Source organism: Camellia sinensis, chromosome 8 (assembly GCF_055761805.1).
Source record: "Camellia sinensis isolate YWXY chromosome 8, ASM5576180v1, whole genome shotgun sequence".
Classification (NCBI taxonomy): domain Eukaryota; kingdom Viridiplantae; phylum Streptophyta; class Magnoliopsida; order Ericales; family Theaceae; genus Camellia; species Camellia sinensis.
The window spans coordinates 195,309,402-195,334,683 of NC_138968.1; the positions used below are offsets into that span (position 1 = coordinate 195,309,402).

At 32.0% G+C, this 25,282-nt stretch overlaps 1 protein-coding gene across 5 annotated transcripts; it reads right to left on the minus strand.

The window, feature by feature from the left end:
- Window positions 1-12,550: 12,550 nt before the first annotated feature.
- On the minus strand, window positions 12,551-19,393 carry LOC114314753 (uncharacterized). Of its 5 annotated transcripts, none has more exons than XM_028261219.2 (4): window positions 19,097-19,393; window positions 17,657-18,023; window positions 16,065-17,148; window positions 12,551-15,742 (listed from the first exon to the last, which is right to left on the minus strand). In XM_028261219.2, exons 2-4 carry the CDS (start codon window positions 17,821-17,823, stop codon window positions 12,878-12,880), a joined length of 4,116 nt encoding a protein of 1,371 aa, XP_028117020.2. In that variant the 5' UTR covers window positions 17,824-18,023; window positions 19,097-19,393; the 3' UTR covers window positions 12,551-12,877. The 5 variants fall into 5 exon arrangements, with proteins under 5 accessions (XP_028117020.2, XP_028117022.2, XP_028117021.2 ...); XM_028261221.2 differs by having other exon boundaries at window positions 19,069-19,391; XM_028261220.2 differs by having other exon boundaries at window positions 18,938-19,383.
- Window positions 19,394-25,282: the final 5,889 nt, after the last annotated feature.

Below are 25,282 nucleotides of genomic sequence, written 5' to 3' on the forward strand. Positions count from 1 at the left end.
TATCTTGCCTTGTGCCAAATTTTCATTATATACATTAACCCCTCTCCTCCATCCCATGAAATAACAATTCAAAGTAAGAGCAATTCCAATGATGTGCTATCTTCGTGTCAATTATCCTCGTCAAAATTTGACAACTTTTCCAAATACATGTCCAATGGTATACTATTTTTCATATCAAATTATAGCCATGCAAATTTTATGCCAAAAAAGTTTTGACAAAATGTCGACTACAAAAAAATGGTGTGAGTTCTTCTCTCTATCTTCTGTGACCATGTCCACAAATGACATTCATATTTAATTTTTATGAAGAAAATCCAAAAAATAGAATTTCACCATTAGAGCTAGGGGTGTGCGCGGTGCGGGTCGGTGCTGTTTGAGAGAAAAATAGAAATCGTATGGCGGGTGGCGGATTGATAAAGTGTCACTAGAATTTGTCATTTTTCTTATCAAAAATCGGTGGTTCTGTTGGCAAGTAATGACGGATTTGCCTTGGCGGTTCAGGTGGATTGGCAGTTTATAAAAAATATAATTCAAATTACAAAACTTAAATCAAAGAGTAAAAAAAAAACGAGAGATACCGTGATGTTAAGCATCTTGCGAAAGCTTCCTTCTGATGCAGCAAGTGTAGCAACAACATAATAATATCAACGACTATGCCATTAGTTCATTACAAGCATCTGTGGAAGTTACAATGATCAAATACAATACATAAAATTAATATCATTCAGGGTTTACAATATATTGAAAATGCTTATTGTTGAAAAGTATTTAGATTAAAAAGTGAGCTGATGCAAGTTTGCAACATGGCCAGAAAAAAAAAAAAAAAAAAAAAAAAAAAGATTGAAAAGTGAATTGAAATCCAACTTTATTTTGGATTACTGACATCTTGAATTCCCCTCGAGCAGTAATATAATACTATATTCCAAGGTATAGAACAACAAGCAAACTTAAGTAAAAAAGAATTTTTAGAATCTTATAAAACATGATTTAATAGTGGTGCGGGTCGGTGCGGTTTGAAAGAAAAACAGAAACCGGCGGATTGATAAAAGTGTCACTAGAATTTGTCATTTTTCTTACCAAAAACCGGCGGTTCAATTGGCAAATAATAACGAATTTGCCTTGGCGGTGCGATTCGGTGATTTCGACGGTATTATGCACCCCTAATTAGAGCAATATTTCAAATTATGCCAGTTTAACTCTGCACTGTACCAAAATTTGGGTTTAATATGTCACTTCAACACCACCATAAAGTTAAAAAGCACACACACCTGAGACTAAACACAACTGCTTCTTACCATTCCCAAGAACAATCTTCCACATATAGTTTTTCTAATCAAATTATTAGTATTTTGAAGATCACATCCTCAATTTTAGTCTTCAGATTATAATATCAACTCAAAATTATCCCCAAACAAAAACAAAAACAAATTAGGAACAAAATCTCAAGTAATGAGCAGTTCAATTCAAATCAAAGGAGTCGATACCATACCTGTTCGAAGATCTGAGTGCCGAAGACGGTGGCGTTGCAGAGGTTTCAGACTGATCGGGAAATTACGTCACCATCGTGGCGGCGTTAGCGGTCGTCGGAGATTGTCCACCGTGCTCCGCCGCCGCCGCAGTTTGCCGACACCTCAACATCTGAAAAACAATGGGCCGATTAGGTTTTTTGTAGCCAACGGGCCTTGGCTTCGAGTTCAGGGGTTCGTGATGATTTTGGGCCTGGACCCATTATGTTAAATTTTGAAATGGGTTTGGCCCAAATTGAAACCCAGCCAATCTTCAATTATGGGCTGAATCCAGGCTAAGGCCTGTTTTGATCTGAAAATTGTTAATTCTTCTACATCGTTTTTTAGTCTTATCAACAACTGTGTTAAAGATATTGATTAATAAAATTTAAAATTATTGTACATTTTTTACAAGACATTCTTTTATAAATTTTTTTAAAACATGTACAATCATTTCAAAAGACTTAACAAATGCCTGCCTCATTAACAAAATTCATAATTAAATTTAAAAGTGGCCCAAAAAATTTACACTTCAAAACATTTTTGTTTTGTATTTTATTTCTTTGCACATTTATACTTGTCATTAAAATTGGTTTCTTGCCTTTGCTATTGGGGCCTTTGTGGATAATAAATGTTTTTTTTTTTTTTTGGTTGGGCTGTTTGATATGGAAGTTTTGTATTTCTTGCATAACCTTTGGAATGTTTTATACAACTTTTATTATTGGACTAAGGCACCGTTTGGGAAGGGATTTTGTAGGCTTTTTTGGCTATTTTAGTCATAAAAGACAAAATAGGTTATTTTAGCCACAACAAATAAAACATCACATCCAATCCATAATTATTACACTCTTCTCTCACAAAAAAAGTCAAAAAAGTCTTCAAACCAAACTTTTTAGCCCAGACTAAAATAGCGAAAAAAGCCAAAAAATCAAAAGGTCAACCCACTTTCCAAACCAACCCTAAGGCCTCGTTTGGGAACAGGTTAATTTAGTAATTTTTTGGCTAATTCGCTAAAAATGTAGGTAAAAAAAACTTGTATGTTTGGGATGACTTTTTGACTAATTACGAAAAGCTATGCAAAAAGTAGAGAGAAGCCGTAATTGTTGACTTTTTGGTATGACTAATTGGCTAATTGACTAAAAAAGTAACATCCCAAACGAGGCGTAAGTGTTTTTACTTCAATGGACTTTGGACAAGAAAACATTTATTATTCTTATTATAAGCCTTTAGATAAAACCATTGTTTTAAGCATTTGAGAATGACACCTTTTATTTTGCTGGTCTTAAAATTTTTTATTTTTATTTTTATTTTTTGTGAAACCTTTGGACAAATATGAACGGGGATAAAAAAAATTCAAAAAATTAAGAACCTTCCTAAACATAGAAAGGGCCAACCTTGATCAAATTATATATATAATTTTCTATTAGAGTGGTATGACATTGACAATTTAATAATCAAACATCATTATTTTATATACTTTCGTCTATTTCTAGCATTTCTATAAGCAAATTTTAACATTAATCTACGTTTCTTATGGTGGTGCTACATGCACCAATTAATATATTAATTAGTGTACTAACACTAGTTATGACATTATTATTGACTCCACTTATTATACAAATTAAAAATACCAAAAACATCTTAAATTATGTCACATCATCAATTGACACATTAATTAATACATTAGTTTGTACATATAGTATTATTCATGTTTCTTAAGGTGTAAGGTCTAGAGGGATACATTTATTCTTATTTCACTGTTTCAAAAGAAATTCAATGCATAAATCACGCAAGTTTAGAAGACTTATTCCTTGGCTTAGAAGAAACTATAAAACACAATTCACAGTGAGGTGGATTAAAATTTTAATAAAATACTATTTTCATCATAATTAATAGTCTCACTTAGTTAACTTTATATTAATTTCAATTTTACACTATTACGTTTTACACACACTCACTGTCACGAGATTATGAATCTCAAATTTTGGTATGATTACAGATTTTGAAAACTATGAATCTCTTGCCATACAATATAACAAATAGTATGTCTAACCACAACCAGAGCTTCTCTCTCTAACCTTTTTCTTGCTTCTAGGGTTTTCGTTTTTTGAGCATCGTTGGGGTGGGGGAGGGGGGCTTAGGCCTCCGGCAACCTCTCTCCTCCTCTCTACCCCTTTCTTTCTTCTGTTCCCTTTACTATCTCTGGTCAATAAGCTTTGGAAGCTTTATTTTTCATCCTCCTTCCTTGTGAGGTATTTTTTCCCTTATGGTGGATTTTCGTCTGTTTCTCTTCATTTTCTCTTCTCCTCTGCCTTACCCCAGTCAAAGCCTTCACCAGATCCGTCGTCCCCCTCTTCTTAGTTTCACACCGGCGCCGCCACCACCACATTGTCACCAAATCTTCCACCTCTCGCCGGATCTACGGCCTCCAGCATCTGGCCTCCTGGGTTCTCCTCCTCCAACTCATTTGGTGTAGATTTGAGACAGATCTACTACCGATCCGGTTTGCGGTTGAGTTATGGTATTCTTTTTGTTTATGTTTTATTTTGGTTTGATTTTGTTTATGGAATCCATCTGTGCTTAGTGCTGCTTACCCACATTGTGGTTGTAATCTATGATTTATCCTCAGCATGTTCTACGGCCGTTTGTTGGCCTCTGCTTGCAGTACGAGCACAAGCATCGTTGCGTAGCTGAGTATTCTTCATAGGTTTACTTCTATTTTTTTTTTGATTTTCATCTTTCCTTTGATGGTATAAGATTATGTTGGATGAATTCATACCCTTATAAGTATCGTTTGGCTACTTTAATGGAAATTACTCTTTTGATCAAAATATATATATATATATATATAACAAATAAAAATGAAAATAAAAATAAAAAGGACAAAGGGAAGAAAGAACTACCCGATATAGTTTAGGCTACATGATTGTAATTGAGATTAGAAAGTTCTAGTATGCACTATATAAAAGGGTAACATTGCAATCTTGAAATTGTTATTGGGGCAATTTTTGATATACTACAAAATACATAGGTGGTCTGTGATATTAGTTTAGAAACGGGGAGGCTTTTGATGATGGTCATACATGAGTCATAAAGACAAAAAAGCTTTTCATTATTTTAATAATGTTTGGGGGTTGTGTTTGAAAAGGCAACAAACAACAGTAGCATTTAGCATAAAATAGGGGTTTTTTAATGGGGTGAGAGACTGGGCCCCACTGTAGATGACTTTTATTTTGAGTTGTCGACCTTTCACCATGCAAACTCTACCTTTCACATTTTTTTTTTCTTCACGAATGCCCCCCAAAAATATCCCAACTCAACTCTTGTTACAACTTTTTTTTTTTTTAATTATTTAATTTATTATTAGAAAATTTTATTTATAAATTCCTCAAAGTGTTAAGAATTTTTTTATAAACTAATTAATCCCATAAATTTTAAAAATATAAATTTAATATATTATTTAAAAATTAAATTTATAATTATACTCTTATTTTTATTATTGTTATACAGGTAATCATAATAATAATCCATATTTTAATCTGTATTGATGAGGAAATTCCCCCACCCTATTCTACTCAGAAAAATACTTGGGAGCACTAATTAGTGCTCCTACTAATTAGGTGACAGTGGGTCCCGCCATTAATGATGTGATGTTTTGGTCTTAGAATTGTGCTTTTTTTTTTTTTTTTACTTTTTTAATGCATTAGTGCTATTAGTGGTGATATTTTTAGTGGGATGAATCATTGTTGTTCTACTCATCTGTCATGTATGAATTTTACCACCCTTACAAAGAAGTAGCGTAAGGACAAATTTTCTTTTCCTTGTCTCATTTTATTCTATTTATTTTGATTATATTTTTAAATATAATAAAACTAATGGTAACTTTTACTATGTATAAGACTTTATAAATTTTTTTTAAAAAATATTATAATTATCTTGAAATAATTTAATATTTTGTTTTCTGATATACATAAAATTTATAAGTTAACTTTTATGTTTATAACTTTTTAAATTATTAGTTTAGAAAAAATTAAATATATATATATAAATCTATTTAATGTAATTTTGATAATTTATATTAAAAAAATTTAAACCTCATTAAATGAGATTATATGAGTTATGATATACCTCTTCTTATTATGAAAATATACAAATTTAAAAGTTATAATTAAGACAAATATACAATTTTATTATTAAATGTGAAGTGAATTGATATTTTACAATAATTGATATAATATTTCTATTATTAACAATAATTTAAATTACATTTCTTTTGATTAAAATTTCATAACTACAAATATAATATGAATATAATATGCATAAGGATTTCTAGTTTTTAATAATAAGAAGGTTTTAGAATATTTTCAACCTTTTATCATTTTATTTTAATTTTTTTTATCTAATTTAATTTTAAATTTGAATAAAAAATTTGATTTGCTATGCACTGCTTTAACTTTTTCATTAAATTTTTTTTCAAATTTTAAAAGAACTTTCATTCTTTTCCCAAATTTTATTTTTCTTTTCATCAATTTTGATGGAAAAAACAATAATTTTCAATGTTTTATCTTTTTAAATTTTTATCAAATTATAATTTGATAAAAAAAAATTAAGGATTCTCTTAATTGGAGTTATAGTGAAACAATATATTGAAATAGTGAATGTTTGAGTATGTGGCTGGTTTAAGCATATAATTTCATTAATTCTCTTCTCATATTTGTATAAAAATTGACACTTATGACCACATCATTATAAGTCGGATTATGAAAAAAATTTTGAGGTGTTAAACATTTTTTATTCATAAATATCCTACCTATTAAAAAAAGAAAAAATAAAAGAAAATTTTTTTTTTGTAGCTTTTGGATATGTGTTTATCAGTTTTGTTTTGTGGACATAAATCACTGATGTTTCAATTTAAAAAATTAAAAAGTAAACAAAAAATAAATTGGATTTTTTTGAGATAAAATAAGTCATCTAACTCCTTTATATGTTATTTAAGATGGATTATTTTAATCACATAAAAAAATAAAAATTATATTTAGAGATTATCCATATATATTATACTATTATATACAACTATAACGGTAACAAAATAATTAATATATATGAAAAGTTAAGTTTTCAAAATAATTGAATTATAATTAACAAACTAACAAATAGTAGTAATGGTATAATTGGATAGAAAGAGGATAAAAATAAAAATAAAAATATAATGATATTTAAAAAAATTAAATTTATCTAGTTATACACAAATCTAATGTTGTAGTAAAATCTTTAATTCCCAATAATTTTTCACATTTTCTATAAAATAAAAGGACAATAAAAAAAATTCGATACCCATTTTTTTACCAAAAATGTTTGGTAGCTCTAAAATAAGAGCTATAAAGGAACTTTAATTATGTGGCACTAGCCCATGTGTAATTATTGTTACTTTCTATTGGTATTTTTCATCTTCTTTGTACTTGCCAACTCATTACAGCTCTATTTAGAGCTCTTGAATTAGAGCTATGTATCATTGTCCTTTTTTTTTTACTTCAATTTTATAGTCTTTATTAAAGAAAACAAAATCTAATCCAAATCTTTGGCACAAAATGAGTATAGATACTTCGATTGCAACTATTATCACTAATAATTTTTCTCCACCATGCAGACATGTAAACAAACACATAAATCTCACTAAAACCAAAATCAAAACCAAACCAATAGCAAAGAAAGATAATCACACAAGGAAAAAAAGAAAATTAAAAAATAAATAAATTTATGGAGTGATAGGATGTCACCGCTAACAACTTAGATCTCGCCCAGCCTAATTTGTCAGCTCCTCCACCAGCGTTCGTGAAGTCTAGGAGTTGGAATGACTAATCAGATTATTCTTTAAATAAGACTTGAAAATTAATTAATTTGTCTCATTAAGTGATTTAAAATTTTAATAAATATAAATAATAAAAAATAGATAATTATATCATTAAATCATAATTTAAATTTAAATATTTTTATATCTTTTTAAGATCCATATCTAAATTCTTATCTTCTTTATTTTTGTGTGATTTCTATTTTTTTTTAAATGTATCTATATATTATATTAAAAAAAAATAAGGTTCTAACCCACAAGACTTATGGGAGTTCCAAGTTTCCAATCTAAATTTCATAATCTTTTAATTTTTAAAAATTAAAAAAAATCTTCTATTGGCTAGCTCTTATTCAATCAAAAATAAATAAATAAATAAAAATTAATATACATTGATTTATGACTTTCAAATGGAAAATATAATCTAAAAAAAAAAATGAAAAGTATACATTTCAAAATTCAAATTTGAGTCACTAAATATGGAAAGAAATCTATTAATTTAAATTTAAAATTGGCACATATAAATTTAAAATTATAATAATATATCCCATGATTTATAAGTTTTAAATAAAAATTTAAAATTATCATAATTAGTTCATAATTTTTGTATTCAGGAGCAATAAGACTGAGGTCGAGATTAATTATATATTTTACAAAAGAATGTTTTCAATAAGAGATATTGTAATGGTTTCAAAATCTATATACTATTGTAATTGAAAAACGTTATCATTCTATTAAAAATTAAAGTTACAATTCTTTTTTTTTTTTTTGATTTTGTTTAATTTTTGTTAATATGTGTCACAATATGATTGGTTTATAAATTAACTTTATACTCTTAAAATAAAATTTTAAATTTAGATTTTTTTTTCTTAAATTATGTTACCAGAATAAGATCAATATTCATTCCTTAATTTATGAATCTTTTATTAAATTATAAAATAAAATTTAAATTTAAATTATGTTACTTCAATTAGAATGAGATCAATATTTACATGTGTCATAATGATGTGTCATAAGATTTCTGGTCTAAACATAATACGTTATTAAATACACATATTCAAATTATTAATCACTATTAAATGTTTATATTTTTATTTTTGTTTTTAAATTTTATAAAAAAAAATTATATCCTTCTAAACTATAAGGACTTAGACAATAAATTTTTTAATACAAATATTTTTTTTAACCAAATACAAAAATATTAAGAAAATAAATGATTTTTTTAACAATTGTCAAATATAATGAATTTTTTTTTTTTTTATCTATATTGTCAATTAAACATTTTTTTGGCCTACATAGTTAAGAAATGACTTTTTCTAAAATCAAATATAAATAAATAAATATATATATATATATATATATACATATTTATTAAATAATCAGGATCTCCTCATTGAATTTCTTACTTGACTTCCTACTTGCAAAGCTATTGGACCCACTTTTAGGCCGAATTTCGGTGATCTGAACCGTTTACATTTTAAAATTTGTTGAGTATATTATACTTGTAAAAAATCAAGTTGATCAGATATCAGAAAGCATATGTTCGGATCATCGAACTAAAAACTATTTTTTTTTAAAATTTAATAAACAGTTTTCCGAATACATGCTTTCTGATATCCGATCAACTTGATTTTTTACAGATATGATATACTCAATAAATCTTAAAATGTGAACGGTTCGGATCATCAAAATTGGGCCTAAAAGTGGACCCAATAACCTAACAAGTAGAAAGTCAATGAGGAATTTCAAGGAGGGGATCCTGATTATATATATATATTAAAAGTGATAATTGGTGAAACTTATTTTTTTTATATAATAAAAGAAGAAAATGGGAGTTACATGTAATAATTTACCGTTCCAGTAATGCTGCAGGCCTACACTTTCATCCACAATGATGTGACAAGGGAGTTGGGCCCCATATCATTGTTTATATAGCAAATCAAGAGTTGACAAATATGATAGTACATCATTGTGGATACAATTGTGAGTTTTTTTTTGTGGGTCTCAAATATTTTTCTTATTGTTTATCTAGACTTTTTTGGCACTTCCGAAATATGGTGGATCCTGTTAAATTTTTTTTAATCTCAATTGTTAATTAAACAAACTAAAATAAAAAATGAAATTTTTTTGGCTAAAATTGCTAAAAAGTGAGTTTTGCCAAAATAAATAGAAATAAATGTTATTTTTTAATAAAAGTGATGGTTTGTTCAATATCTTTTTTTTATTTAAAAAAAAATGAGGGTTATAGGTGATAATCTATTGGTCATCTATAATTATTTTCAGATCAAATGAGAATATCATTCTAAATTTTTTTTCATACCTTTTTTTTTTTTTATACAGATGCTTTTATTTTGTAGAAATTTAATTTTATTATATTTAAATATTTTTTTGTAATTTTTAAATTCAAAATAATTTTTGAAAAATCATATTTAAATTATTTTATGCCTCAAAAAAATAAAGATTTTAATTGAATAAATAAAAATCATATTTATTAATTTTATCTATTTGTATACGTGATTTTTAATTTTTAATTTTTTTTTTTTTGTTATGTTATAATATAATATATAAGACATAGATTCCACAATTCTCATGAAAGAAATTATTTGATTTTTTGGGAGAGAGAGAGAAGGAAAGTAAGTTTTAATATTTTCTTTTGGAACTCGATGAGAGAGATTATGAAATATTTTTGTTATCTTTCCATTTGAAATCCATAAATTAAGGGATAATTATTATTTCTAAAATAATTAAATAAATAAACCAGTCAATAATTTTTTTAAATTTATTTTATAAATTGAAAAATCAATAATGTTAGAATAAGAGTTTAGGCCTTGTTTGGTTTGTATTTGAGAAACATGTTTTGAGATAAAAAGTACGAAAATTTGTTTGGTTTGATTTTTTTTCAAAAGATGTTTTGAAAAATTATTTTGAGAGAGAGTTTTAGAAAAAGTTATTGATTTGATGTGTATGAGAGAGAGATTTATTTGGAAAATTTGTAAACCAAACAAGTTTTGAAAAAAAAATTTGGACAAAATTTGTTTGGTTTGATTACTTTTAAAAATTTATTTATAGAGAATTTTTCTCAAAATTTTTTGAGCAACACAAACCAAACAAGGCCCTAAACTCTTAGAACGATTCTCATTAAAAACTTTATTTTCCTTATATAATATATAGATTATACTTAATACTCATTTTTTCAAGAAGTTTACCTCTTATCTTAATTTTCTAATATTGCAAAATTAATTTGTTCTTATTTTATACCAATTTTTTTGTCCACCACCTCTCCCACCCTTGATATAATTTAGAATGAACTCTAGCATGACGCGCTTTGCATCTTATTTGTAAGTATAAGAAATGTACTTTATAAGAATGAGTCAAATGACAGGTAAAGATTCCTCAAAAAACAAAATTTAAAAATAAAAATAAACATGATAACATATGGTACTCTCCTCAGAAGCTTAGAAGATTAATAAATAAATAAAAATAACACACATGAAATGGAGTTAAAAAGCAAGCAATAAAGTCTCAAATTAATACAGTACCAAAAGATATTGGCAATCCAACGGTCTCTGTTACCCTGTTTTTGTACTCTCCCCTTTTTGACCACCACTCTCTCTCCTCATTCTCTCATTCTCTCTCTCTCTCCTCATTCTCTCTCTCTATATCATACACACACGAAAACACCCACCCAAACACACACACACACACACACACACACACACACACGCAACGCAAGTCCGTACTACTCGTAACATCATCTTGTAACGGCTATATTTCATGTGATGATAAAAGCTTGTTTCATGCTCTAATGGAGTTATATATACATATATGTGTTGTGCATTTTGGAACACCACCCCAAACAAAAAAAGAAGAAGAAAATTAAGTTTAGAGAAAGCATAGTAATAAGTATAATACGACATGGTTTCGAAGGCAGGATGGGTCCTAAATATCATTTTGAGTTGACCCTTCATGTAAATTTATGCAAAAGAGGTTTTTACCAAACTCAAAAAATTTTGAACTTCTTTTGGAACTTATTTTTCAACTTAATCTCGTTTTTATGAAGTCATGCTTTTTAAAACACACTTTCAACTAATTCATTCTCTTTAAATTGTATTTTTAAAACACGATATCAACTTTTAATTTAAGACTTACCTCAACCAGAGAACTTTGATGTTAATCCCGACTCATTGTTCAAGTTTTGAGGTCAACTTTAAGAATTCGACAAACTATACCTTGTGTCTGGAGAGTGAGTGTGAATTTCCACCGTTGTGCGAGTCCGTGACCTACTAGCTAGTTGTAAAGGTTACTCCTATGTTGTTAAGTTTTTATCAACTCCGAAGTTGTGTTTCATAAAAATAATTTAAAACAACCTTAGATTTTGAAATTTTATTTAACAACCTTGGGTTTTGTAAGTTAAAGACTCAACTTGTCACTTTCCACTACATACAATATTACAAGCCTTCTCTTTAAGAAGAGGGAACCATGAACCTAGGTTGATTCATCAACCTCTTGCAAGTTCTCTATCTGGTCTCTATTGATCTCCAACAATAAAAATAAAAATAAAATGAACATAAATCTCAGTGATACTAAGTGCTTTACGGTTATAATGTGATAAATACATAAGATTGTTCTTTTTCATGTCTACCCTACACAGAATTGACCTACAAAATAAGTACATCTAACCTACAAGTAGTAACAGCACAAACATTTGTTGTGGTCATGGCTCCATCACTGTGCAATTCTTGGCCAAGTGATCCGCACGGGTCATGTCAGCAAAACCAGACATGTGCCCCTTAATTATGAGGCCCTAGATTTATCCCGACCATTATTCCATGAATCCAATACAGATAACAGCACACGTAATAGCATCGACCTCTCATGTGCTGACCAAAAAAAAAAAATTACAAACTAATTCCCAAACCCAGATAGCCATAACACTCATGAATGACTTAGAAATATATACATATATAACTTTGCTGGTATACAATAACCACCATAGACCATATGGTATACAAGCAAAAAAATAAAAAGAGCATAACTAACAAAATAATAGTTGTAATTCAAATACTAGAAGTGAAAAACACTTCAAAAAAACCAAAAACAAAAAGCAAAAGCAGTTATATAGTATGTTGAAAAGATAAACATTCTTCATGTATTGGAACACGATAACGAAAGTAGGTTGAAAAGATGAACATTCTTCATGTATTGGGAAAAAAGTTTCTCAGGGTAATTTATTATTTAAACTTTGCTTGTACATTAGTCTATGCAGAAGCCTCAAAAAACTGCTTAAAACTACCAAGTTTTACATATGATATAATTTAGCAGTCACTTTATCAAAGACAACGCAATTAAGAACACTCATCTGCTGAACTTTTTGAAGGTTTTTGCGATGAAACCACCAGTCTTCATGCCATTTGGAAATCGATGTCAGTCCATCAAGTAAGAACTATGCGCAGTCTCAGCACAATTTTTGATGCGAAACCCGGTATGGCACATGTGATGATGCAGAAGTTGAAGCAAAGCTGGTGGGTTATGAAAAGTTCGGAGAATAATACAATGAAGAACGCAGATGACCTGTTGAGGATGATGATGATGAAGCCATTAAAGAACTCGGAGGAATGATGACATTGGAACCTTCCGAAGTACAATTCCAGTTAATTGGACTTGCGCTCGCTCCATTGTAGGGAGAAGAATCCTGTGGCTGATAACTATAAAAAGGATTCACATGCCTTAAGTGATAATTTGCAGCCATCGGAATAGAAATGCCAGCTGAACTTACCCGACTTTCCTTCATGCCTTCAGAATATGGTACATCAGCATCCTTTTCAGGAGTATCGTCAATGACGATGATCTCCTTCGCAGGATTGGTTATAGAATCTGCATTCCTGCGTTGGGTATCTGAAATTGTTGCAACTTTTTCCATATTATATGCCAAAGGAGCATACAGTCCGTCTCTGGATCTGTTTTGATCATTAGGCAAACTGTATCGAACTTTGTATTCATGCAGCTCCAAGGATGGTGCAAAACCACCATCCACATTCTTGTGTAAAAACGTGCCTGCAGAAGCATGAGAATATATTTGTGATGTCCAATGAGAAACATGACCTCCAAAATTGTTTGGCAGCTCGACTTGAAAACCTGTGTTGAATTGGTTCTGGCTGGAGGTGGGAGGGTATTGATGGGCCATATGATGAAAGGAACGTAAGTCCTCACTTTGAATATTGCCAGGAGAGACTCCAGAAAGTGTTCGGAATTGCAGATTTGGATGGTCATTCAAAGAACCTGACTGGGCTGGTCTAAATTGTGGGGAAACATTTTCTTCTTTGTTGACCACCATTAAATTTTTCCCCATCAACCTGAGAACAGGATTGGAAGCAGACGGACTAGCAGAATCACAATCGCCATAAATTGGGGACTTAAGCGTAGAATCAGCAGCAACTTTTACAGAAACGGGAGCTACAACTGAATTCGTGACAGGGAAAACCACCTTTTCTGATCCTGAACTAGGGAAATTGCCCCAAGAAATCACTTCAGGCATGTTCAAACTCAGCTGCTTTCCCATGGCAGGAATGGGCAATGATGCCATGGTCCGTCTTCTCAGAAGTTGCGACTCTTGATAATTTAAAGAAACACCCCGAGGCATTCCCTCCTTCCGCAAGCAACAACATGGCTGATCATTTCTGAAACTGATGGGTTCCTTTTCGGGGACGATCATGTTGACTTTCAATTCATCTGGATTGACTCTTTCGGCTTGTAAAGTCACTGGATGAGGAACTCGAGCAGTAATCTCATCTTGAGTGACATGAGGTCCTACAGACAGTCTTTCTGAAGATTTTGAACCAGATCTTGCAATCATGGAGTTAGAAATGGTTGACATTGCAGATATCGGAGAATCTGATGAATCTCTATCAACCAGATCATGGTGATCTTCAGAGGTTTGAACCAAGCTCGTGGTTAATGATGAATTGCCTTGAAGATCTTCTGAACCCATATCCCTAGGACTCGGCAAAAATGATCCAGGTGGTCCTGGAATAGGTATTGGATCAACCTCAGTGAAGTAATTTCTTTGTCCATCATTAGAATCCATTTCTGCCCCCATATCAGTCTTTTGGGTTATCATAGTATTGCCAACCTCATCCACACAAAACATCTCTTGTTCATCACCCAAACTTGGATCAGTAGGACATGATGGTGTTTCAACTCCACACAAAGACCTCTTAAATACAGCAGATTGCAATGACCCAGTTACAGCATTGGAAGGACTAGCCAGCTTGTGAAAGTCCGGAACCAACGATTTGCTCAAACTCACAACATTTCGCCCAACATCCAATACCGAGGATGTTCCAGTCACAATATTGTCCCCATGAGTTTGAATCCCTTTTCCACCGGATTTTATGTCATCAGATCTATCTGCTAAATCATCATTTTGTACTTCATCACCCTGATACTCGGATGCAGATTGCAAAGCCATGGATTCCTCATCCTCAGAGATACTAAAAGCTCGCCTCTTCTTTTTGATTTTCAGAACACTGCCTCTTCCAAGAGAGACTTTGCCAGTGATTTTTTCTATTCTAGATTGACTTTCAAAATGCTTCTCCATAGAATCATGTTTTTCAACACCTTCAGGAGCCAATGCCACAACCCCTTTATCTATTTTTGGCATGCAACGCACTCCAGACTTCTTACGGGACAAACACTTCCTATTCACCTTATACTTGGATTCAGGCAGAGATGACTGCTGGACTGACAACATGCGCTTCCTCAAAGAAGATAACTTTGTGGATTTTGATGAGAATGCACGATGACTCCGTGACAGATTTGAGCAAACAACTTGAGAACTATTGTTTACAGGATTGTCGTTTACCTCAACTAGTTCCTTGCCAAAATAAGGAACATAGTTTTCTCCATTACTTGCAAAATCCTTGAAACTTCCATCCACGGATGTGCTGTCTTTTCTCAACTGCTTGCCAGACCCAAATGAGTTGAATACAACTCTCTTTCTCACAGGTGGCGGCTCATCACATTCATTAATGGGCGCTTCGTACAAATAATTCTCCATTCTCTTGCTGCTTTCAGGAGAAGAAAGTGGACTCTCGTAAGAGTTTGGAGTTTTTTGAACACGGCTTCTCTCCATGTATGACTCACCTAAAGATGATTGATCACTTTCAACTAGCAATTCCTGCCTAAAGTTACCTCCCAAATGCTGAGGGCCTTCCTTACGGTTGCGCCTTTTCAAGTGACCAGTCCGTTTAGAGCATGCCCATTTCGTTATAGTTCCTGAATTGTTCGGTTTGATCTGATCTTGAGCATTGAAGGGCTGTGTCAGTCTTTCCTCTTTCCTGCAACTTTCTTCCGATGCAAAATTTCTTTTTCGCCCTCCAGATTCTCCATGAACCTGTTTAACAACAGTTTAATAACCACATGTCTGTAAACTCGTACTAATAAAATTGCAAAATCAAAAACAAAACATGCGTGGCCAAGCTAAGGCTACTGTGCACGTGTAAAATAAGGTGTTTTCAAAGATTTGGCTTGTTTAAGCTTCCAATGGTTTTAAAATATTTGTTATTATTCTCACATGCCATTGCTAGTTTGAGACCACCAGCTGGAGAGTTTCTTCAGTTTCAAGATATAGATAATGCAACAATTAAAGGAAAGGAAAATCAACTATAATCACTATCGGTAAAAGAAAGAAACACGCAAGTAAGAAAATGATATACCTCAGAAATACGCCGGGCCTTGGAAGTGCAAAATTTTTTGCTCTGAGGAGCAAGTTTCAGGTATTTGTGATGTTTCTGAGCATGATGCCTTTTCTTGAGATTTTTGAGCAATTTGCTTTTTCTGGGACCGGGATCTGCTTCTAATTTTGGTACTGATGATGTATCACTGAACATTGACAAAATTCGAAGTTTTGTACCATTGGAATCAATATAAACTGCGCGTTCATGGCCCTTGTCCTTGGAATTAACTGGTGAAACTCTTTGCTTTTCTTCTTCAGAACGCTCCACAGTTTCGCGAGAAGGCAAGCAAGAGTTTGTGGCCCAGCTTGTCCCATTTCTTTTATCAAGCTCTTCCAGTGTGCAATGTCGGGCTGTTGTATAGATATCCACCATTAATCTTGTCTTCCTCGGCTTTATTCTATGCTTAATTACCCTAGAATTCGCTGTCCACTTGACAGTTGACTCCACAGAAAGGCACTGATCAATGTGAGCATTCAAGGTAGTATTGGAAGGGGACGAGAACACCTTGCAAACCGGGCACACATTCGAAGCCATTGTATCTGGAACTGCCACACAATTTGCTGAAGTATCTTGGTTTGAGCTAGGATCGCCACTACCCACTTTCACTATCAATCTACACTTCTTAACCGGTGGTTGGTTTGTGCTATCGCTCTCGGTTTTTGGGGACACAGGAGGAACTGTAGCTTCAAGATCAGTAGGAACTGAATTTATCTCAGAATGAGGTTGATTTCTTTCAAGTTCTTTACCTGCTTCAGATCCAATCAAACCTATATTTACACAATCCGGGGCTAGATTCTTGTCACAACTGGTATGATCAGAGGACATGGATACAAAATGATCGCTCGGCCCAGAAGGCTCCCCATCAAAATTGCTTGTATTTTCCTTTCCAATCAGACTAGTTTCAACCGCGCATCTCTCAAAAACCCGGTTTCTAACAGAATCAAGATGCTGGAAAGGCGGGAGCAAATCTTTCACGCCATGCTTCAAACAAAGTTGCAAATTTTCCTGAGAAAATGGCCAACTGTTCTTGATATCCTTGCTCCTGGAACCAAACACATAATCTCTGCAACACAAGCACAACCCAAAACTTCTTTTCAGATGATTTAGATAAATCATACAAAAAGAAATACAACGACGAAGGCATTAACTTCTAAAACCCAGCTGTACTCTGGAAAAAAAACAAAAGAAAATTAAAGCTCTGCAAAAGATTTTAAAAGACCCTCATGGAATTTGTGCCAAAAACGCATTAACCATAGAAGTATCAACCAGAGTAACACATGAAATCACAGAAAAGGACGATCAAGAAAGAGGAGATAAAACAAATTGACTAAATTTTAAGTTGGTTACAAACAAATTAAGAGCTTTAATTAGCCATTCAATTTTCAAAAGCCAAATTGAAACCACAACCTGCTCCATAAGCTGAAATCAAGCAATAGATAGATCAAAATCACCAACATGAAATAGTGGATCTGACCCAGAAAAGGGTTTGGAAACGGCAGAGAGAGAGAGAGAGAAAGAGAGAGATGACAAAACAATCAAAAGTGAAAGAGGAAGATATGTTTATTATTTACCTAATGGAGAATTTGGGGAGTGGGTTGTAGCTATCAAGGCCTGACTTCAACAGATCTACCTCTTGCAAGGCAACCTTATCAGAAGCCCTCTCATCACTGCAACTTTTCAGGTGAGAGATTTCGCAAGGACATGGGGGATCTGGTGGAGGGTTTTCAATGGATAACATCTGATGATAAGCTTCACCTTTCTTGTGCTGTCTTGCCCACAACAGTCACAAGAACTTCTATCTCCTCCACAACTAGACCTTGTCAGCATAACAATATAGCTAAGCCTCTCTCCCAAACTCCAAGCCCCACCACCACCACCACTGAGCATCAAACTCAAAACAACCCACTTCAAGGATGGCCCTTTTCTTCACCCATCAGCCTGCAAAATTAGAAGAGAGAGAATATAAGATGAGATCAGGAAGTTTTGAAACAGACCCATAAAAAATACAAAGCAGAAGAAGATTCTAGACCCCTCTATAACGTTATTTTATGTGCTTGGTATGAGTAAATTTGAAGTCATCCAAGTATGTTGAATCACAATCACACACTCTTTGAGAGCCTGATTGAACAAGGAAAGAACAAAATTGGCACAGAATTAAAGCCATAAGCGAAGGCTTTAATTAAATATCAAAGTCCAGGAAGCGTTATTTTATGTGGGTAAAAAACTAAAACCACACGTGATTTGCAAAGCATATCTCAGTAGATTAAAAACTCACTATTCATTTGCTAACTTCATTGAATAATCAAATCAAATCTATAAAAGGCAACAAAATATGTGGTCGTAAAGCAAGAAGAAGAAGAGGAGTATCAAAAGATTTCCCAATATTAACACGAATTTCACACAAATACAGATATATGGTCGAATAGAAGCTCGAAATCGGCTAACTAAAAGAGGATTAAGAGAGTTGGAAGGAAGCGAAAAAGCCTAAAATCGAAGCTTTGGTCGAGTTGATGAACAGTGAAATGAACCTAGCAACCACAAATCAAAGACTAATTTATTGAAGAGAGAGAGAGAGAGAGAGAGAGAGAGACTCGAGAAACACGGCGAAGAGAGACTCATGAAATCACATGAAACTTCATCGTTCAAACTTCCATACGTATACATACTCAGAAAACAAGAAGAAAAAAAACCATAGACGCCCAAAATTTGGGATGTGATCACACTGCAAACAAAACCCACAAAAGAGAGAAAATCTGAAGGAAAGAAAGAGACAAAAAAAAATCAAGAAAAAGGTTGGATCAAGAGAAACAAAACCCAAAAATGAAAAATCAGTCGAACCCAGTAGTACAAACCTTCACCTTCCTGTAAAGATTTTCTTTTGTGAGAAAATGGGAGAGAAAAATGAGGCCAAGAAAGAAAGAAAATATCGGATATAGCAGAGACTAGAAACCAAGAAGCGATAGAGAGAGAGAGAGAGATCTACAGTTAAGAAAAGAGCACCACCCACTCACACATCAAAAGGGGCATCAGGTTCTTCTCTCCACCAAAAAGCAGGTTTGTACCATTAACAGCACGATTCACCTCCCCCTCTGTGAATATGCGTGAGAGAGAGAGAGAGAGAGAGAGAGAGAGAGAGAAGAAAGAAAAAATACAGATAGAGATAGACATATAATAGAGATATAGAGATAGAGAAACAGAAAGAGATATGTAGAGATATGTAGAGATAGAGAAGAGAGAGAGGAGGGAGGGGGGAGTGTTACTCTACAAAGCTGTCCTATCCTATACCTACCCTACACCCTTCTTCTCATTTTTTACTTCATTCTTTATTGTGGGATTTTTATCATAGCGTGTGTTAAATGACGGTTTTAGCCCCACCTTCTTTTGCAAATTACGCAAATGAAAAGGTCGCCAACTTCGCTACACGACAAAAGTTGTAATGTTGACAATCTTGGAATTTATTGTGCTCACGTATTTACTTACACCAGCGCCAACTCGAGTAATGCTAAGATAAAATAAATAAATAGAGTGAGTAGTGTTCTATTTTTTAATAAATTATTTTAATTTTAATTTTTATAAGATAGAAGAGCGATAAATAAAAAATAAACAAATAAAGTAAAGTGTGAAATTTATTTCACATTATTAGGGATAATGAGTGAAAGGTGAGTTTGAATTTTTTTTATTTTTTAACAAATATTTATATAAATATAAGAGTAATAAAGAAAGTTGGTTAAAAGTTAATTTTTTAATTTTTTTGGACTTTCTTATATTTTTGTGAATAAAAAATATCAATGTTAATGTGATTCAAAATAAATTAAAAACTAAAAACTAAATTTTAATTAGCTTGTCAAAAGGGCCTTATAAATCTCAAGTAGATGTGAATTTCATACCCAAAATATTTGGGTATAAATTTTAGAATCTAGTTTTTTGGCTAATAAATAGTTTCATTCGGTTAGGATTAAGTGATTTGATTTTATTGATTTTGTAAAGAAAAAATATTCTCCCAATATTAATAAAAATTTATAAAATCTTATGTTGAAAATAAATAATGAAAATTGATGACAATTGTTCTATAAATACTTTGTTCATTAATTTTTGTTACAAAACATGTGTTATTAGTTATTTATGTTCTAAAGCTTAAATAATTAAATTATAAAAATATTTAAATATAATATTTTGATCAATTCAATTTATACTGGTATAAAAACTTTCAAAATTAATACAGACAATGAAAAACAAATAAAAAATTAAAATTTTGATGAGCAATCAATTTGCTTTTGAGGCCATTTGAGAACATACAAAAAAAAAAAAAAAAAAAAATTCAAAAGTCATCTTTTCATCTATTTTAAATCACATCACTTTTTATATAAAAAAATTAAAAAAATTAAAAAATCAACTTTTAATTATCTTCTCAAAACACTCTTTTATTAATCTAATGTACAACACGGTCAAGCGTCAAATTAATTGGTTTGACAAAAATAAAACTTTGATCATATGTGATCTATTTGAACAATGACTGACGTACATGTAGGAAAAATACCACAGTATACAATTAATATTTGTAAAGACATGTAAAGATTTGTGGTACAATTAAAAATGATACTAATGGTTTTAAATTAAAAAAAAAATGAATTAGATCATACAAAAAAAGTGTATTTTTTTAATGTGAATTTTATCATAATTGAATTGAATTTTAATTATTTGTTATATTTTTTTTAAAATGATTATGTAATCTATTTTATGTATTTTTAACAATAATATTTTCAAAATGTACATATGTATACCTTGCAGATTTAAATAATATTTGTGAATGTATAAAATGCGAAAAGAAAATTTTAATTTGTTTTATAAGATTATGAACGTTTGTCTAGATTCACCTATTATATTTACGAAAATGATCCGTAACTCGAATATTGCGGGCTCGAATAGCTCGAAAGTACAAATATACCACCTTCATCAAATTGACTCTCACCTATCTCACTCTCACCTCTCTCGCCTCATCCCTCCCTCTGATTCAGTCACTCTTGCCTCATCCCTCTCACCTCTTTGGCCTCATCCCTCTCATTCACTCACTCTCGCCTCTCTCTCCTCTTTATCTCTTCACTCTCGCCTCTCTCACCTGTCTCTTGAAGGAGTACGAAGGACGACGATACGGTGGACGAAAGACGACGAGACGGTGGACAAACGACGTGGGAGGACGACGGAGGACGAACGACAGCCTACGATCTGAGGTAAACCTGAAATCATATTTGTTAGGGTTTACGTTTGGCTTCAATTTTTGTAGAAATTAGTCGATTTGAAGTGCTTAGCTTTCTCTCTACACGTTGCTCTGCTCTGTTCGTTTATTTTTTTATTTTTTGTTTTTGAAATCAAAACAATTGTGGGTGTATCCCGCACAGCAGACTAGCAAATTCATCAATTCGTGCCACTCTCGAGTCTCGCCTTTCGAGCTACGTAGTGGAGTCATTATATTTATTATGTGAAACTAAAAAAAAATAGTGAAATTTATTATATGATAAATATTTGAGCAATACTAGAAATTACTAAAAGTTGTGCTCTAAAACAACTACTAATGATGTGGCATTCACATTTTAAAAAAAAAAAAGAAAACAGACACAACTACATTGTGACAGTGGGTAGGACCCACTGCTACATCATTAGTGATGGTACTAATTAGTGCTCCCACTCGTTTTCTTAAATATTATATCAGAAATATTACTCATTCAAAAACAATTATTAAAAATAGTTCAAAATTTGAAAATTCTGAAAATGATTCGTTGTAATTGTGATCCCATAATAAGAAATTTAATTTTACATTATAAATTTAAAATTCAAAATAATTTTTGAATAATTTACATTTTTTTAATACTTTGAACCACACTATTGTTGCCTTGCCGCAACCAAAAGAATACAAGACGTCGCGGTCGCAAATCAAAGACATCACCGCTCGATCACATTGCCATGCCATCTATTGCCTCCACCTCTATAAAAGTCATATTTTTTTACTAATTTTTTTTTTATCTTAATTTAAAAATTAAAAATTAAAAATTTGTATTAAATTTTTTTACTTACAATGTCCATTTAATTTTAAAAGTTCAGAAAATCAAATTTGTAAAGCTATTTTTATACTTTTAATAGATATTTTAAAAGAAATTAACTTTCAGATCCCTATAATATAAGATGTAGAGAAAAAAAATTAAAAAATCACTAAAGAGGAAAAAAATCATTAAAAAACTTACTCTGCCGAGCACTTCAAAAAAAAATTAACAAAAAGTAATAATTTATTTTGTATAATAATGAATCTTTGCTATTAATATTAGATTTAGAAAGAGCCAAAAATGATTTTTAAGAGATGAATAGGGATGGCAATTTGAAATCGGACCTGATCCCCCGACTCCGATCACAATGGTTTTTCTCTGAAAAATATCCCCATGGGGACGGGGATGGTATTTGAAATTAAATCCCCGATTAGTTTCGGGCCGAGGACGGGGATAGCTTTTACAGCCCCGTCCCCGGTTTTCTCCCCGAAATAAAATTACTATAATACCCCTGTCTATATATATTACTATAATCCCCGTCCCCTTCCTTACACAATCACGCAAACACACAGCTTTATTCACGTGTGTGAAAGAGAGAGAGAGAGAGAGAGATAGAAGAAAGTCACAGCTTCCTCACACACTGATCTCCTTCGCCGCCGTCCTCCGCCGATCTGATAGCACCGCTCATCCGCCGCCCTCCTCAACTCTCTCACTCGTATCTTCTCTCTCGACTCTCTCACTGTCTTCACTCTCTCGTTCTCACATCTCACTCTCTCTCAACTCTCTCGTTCTTCTCTCTCTCTCTCAGCTCTCTCACAGTCACGGGCACATCACTACCACCACCGTTGGCCCCGCCACAACCACCGTCACCGTCGATCTCGCCAACACCGTCGATTTGTTAGATCTGTCCTTTCTCTCTCTCTGATCTGATGTTGTTGTTGTTGATCTGTACTCAGATCTGTGTTGTTCAGAATAATTTTTTTTAATTTGTTTAATTATCTGTATTGTTCACAAAATTGATCTGTACTCAGATCTGGTTTGTTGATTTGTGATATTATATTGATTAATTCAGAAAAAAAAAAAAGCTCGGGGATATTTCGGGGTCGGGGAAACCCGATCCCCGTTAGGGGACGGGGACGGGAAGGTGATGGGCTCCCCCGCCGGGGATCGGGGGCGGGGGTGGGAATTTTGTAATCTTCGGGGATCGAGGACGGGGAGGGTGGTCCCCGGCTCCGCCCCGGCCCGTTGCCATTCCTAGAGATGAAGGGTTTAATTTTTGAGTTGGTGATATAATTAGAGAGGTTCTATCAAAGTTTAATAGACTTATTTAGAACGATAATTATATGATCAAATCATATTTGGCTTATACTCAATAAAAATAAGTGTTAGTTTGAAATGTTATAAATAAATGTATTTTTTAACTTTTTATAAAAAGATGTATAGAAAAGTATAGAGAAGATATTAATTGATGTGACCCAAATAAGTATACTTATGCAATAAATTGAACTTAGGGCATCCACAATGGATGTGTTAAAATTGTGTTATATGACAAAAAGTGTTAAAAGTGATACCCAAAAATATGTGTTAAGAGTTTGTTAATTTAGTGAGTGAATAGTGAATGAATAGTGGCACAATGGATGTGTTAAGGGATGTATTAAGATGTGTGTTAAATATATATATATATATATATTTATATGTGTGTGTATATATAATAAATAAAATAAATAAATAATTTAGTTTAATCAAAAATTTCAAGCCCAAAATTAAATTTCAAGTCCAAAAAAAAATCCCAACAAGTAAAAAATAAAAAGTAAAATAAAAAATATTGCCGTTGACTGGTCAACCGGCGGTCAACTGCTAAGACCAAATTTTTTTTTTTCTTTTATTGAAGGATTCAGAGCCGGGCGTCCGGGGGACGTCCCACACGCACATTCGCTTCTCCTTCGCTAGCTAAAACGCTCGATGCAAATAACACACATATTAGCATCTGACACTAACACACACTACTAACGCACATGTTAACAGCTCCATTGCAGCCCCAAAAAACACCCTCAGCTAACCAAAACTTGGCACCTGACACTAACACATGGCTTAGTGTGTCCATTGTGGATGCTCTTAGTCTTCGTTTGGGATGTGAGTTGACTTTTTGACTATTTTAACCTGAGGCTAAAAAACCTCATTTGTTTGGCAAGTGTCTGTTTTAGTCAAAAAGTTACTAAAAAAAGTAAAAAGCCAACAACTCATACAAAAAAGTCAAAGATTTTATTTTCTCTCTACTTTTTACACATCTTTTCGTAAAAAGTAAAAGAGTTATCCCAAACATACTAGTTTTTTTACCTCATATTTTAACCAAAAAGTCAAAAAGTTACTAACATAGTCTGTTCCCAAACGAGGACTGGATAAGTTTTTTGACTTTTGTAAAAGAAAAAAATGAAATGATTATAATTTGAATGTGATATTTTGTCTTGTTAAACTAAAAAAATATTTTGTCTTTTTATGACTATTTTAGCCCAAGAAAAGAATGTCAAACATAGCCTTATCAAACAAGACTAATAAAAAATAATTTTATAGCTTGATTCAAAAATGTAAATATAATAAAGATTAATAATATACAAACATACTCCTTCATGCAAAAATTTTACAACAAATGCTCCGTTTGGAAAGATGGATTTGAGTTTTTTTTTTTACTATTTTAGTCACAAAAGACAAAATAAATTATTTTAATCACAAAAAACAATACATTAAATCTAACTCATAATCATTACACTCTTCTCTCACAAAAAAATTAAAATATTAAAAAGTCATTCTCAAATCAAACTTTTTAACCAAAACTAAAATAATCAAAAAAAATTAAAAAGTCAAAAAGTTAACTCACTTCCCATATTCATTGTAATTTAAATTTTCCTAACAAAAATATCCGACTTTTTAAGATTTTTTTCAAAAACAACTCTCCTAAAAACAAACTAAACAAGCCCTTAGTTTCTTTTAGGGGCTATTTGGAAAACTATGAATTTAGACCAGGTGGTGAGGCCCACTTTTATGGGTGATTATTCAATATTGTCAAAGTATGGACATACTGTGTTTCATAAGAATTTTATTGATGGAGAGGTGTAAAGGCCTACCATTCATGTTAGAGATAAAAAAATAATATAAGACTAAATA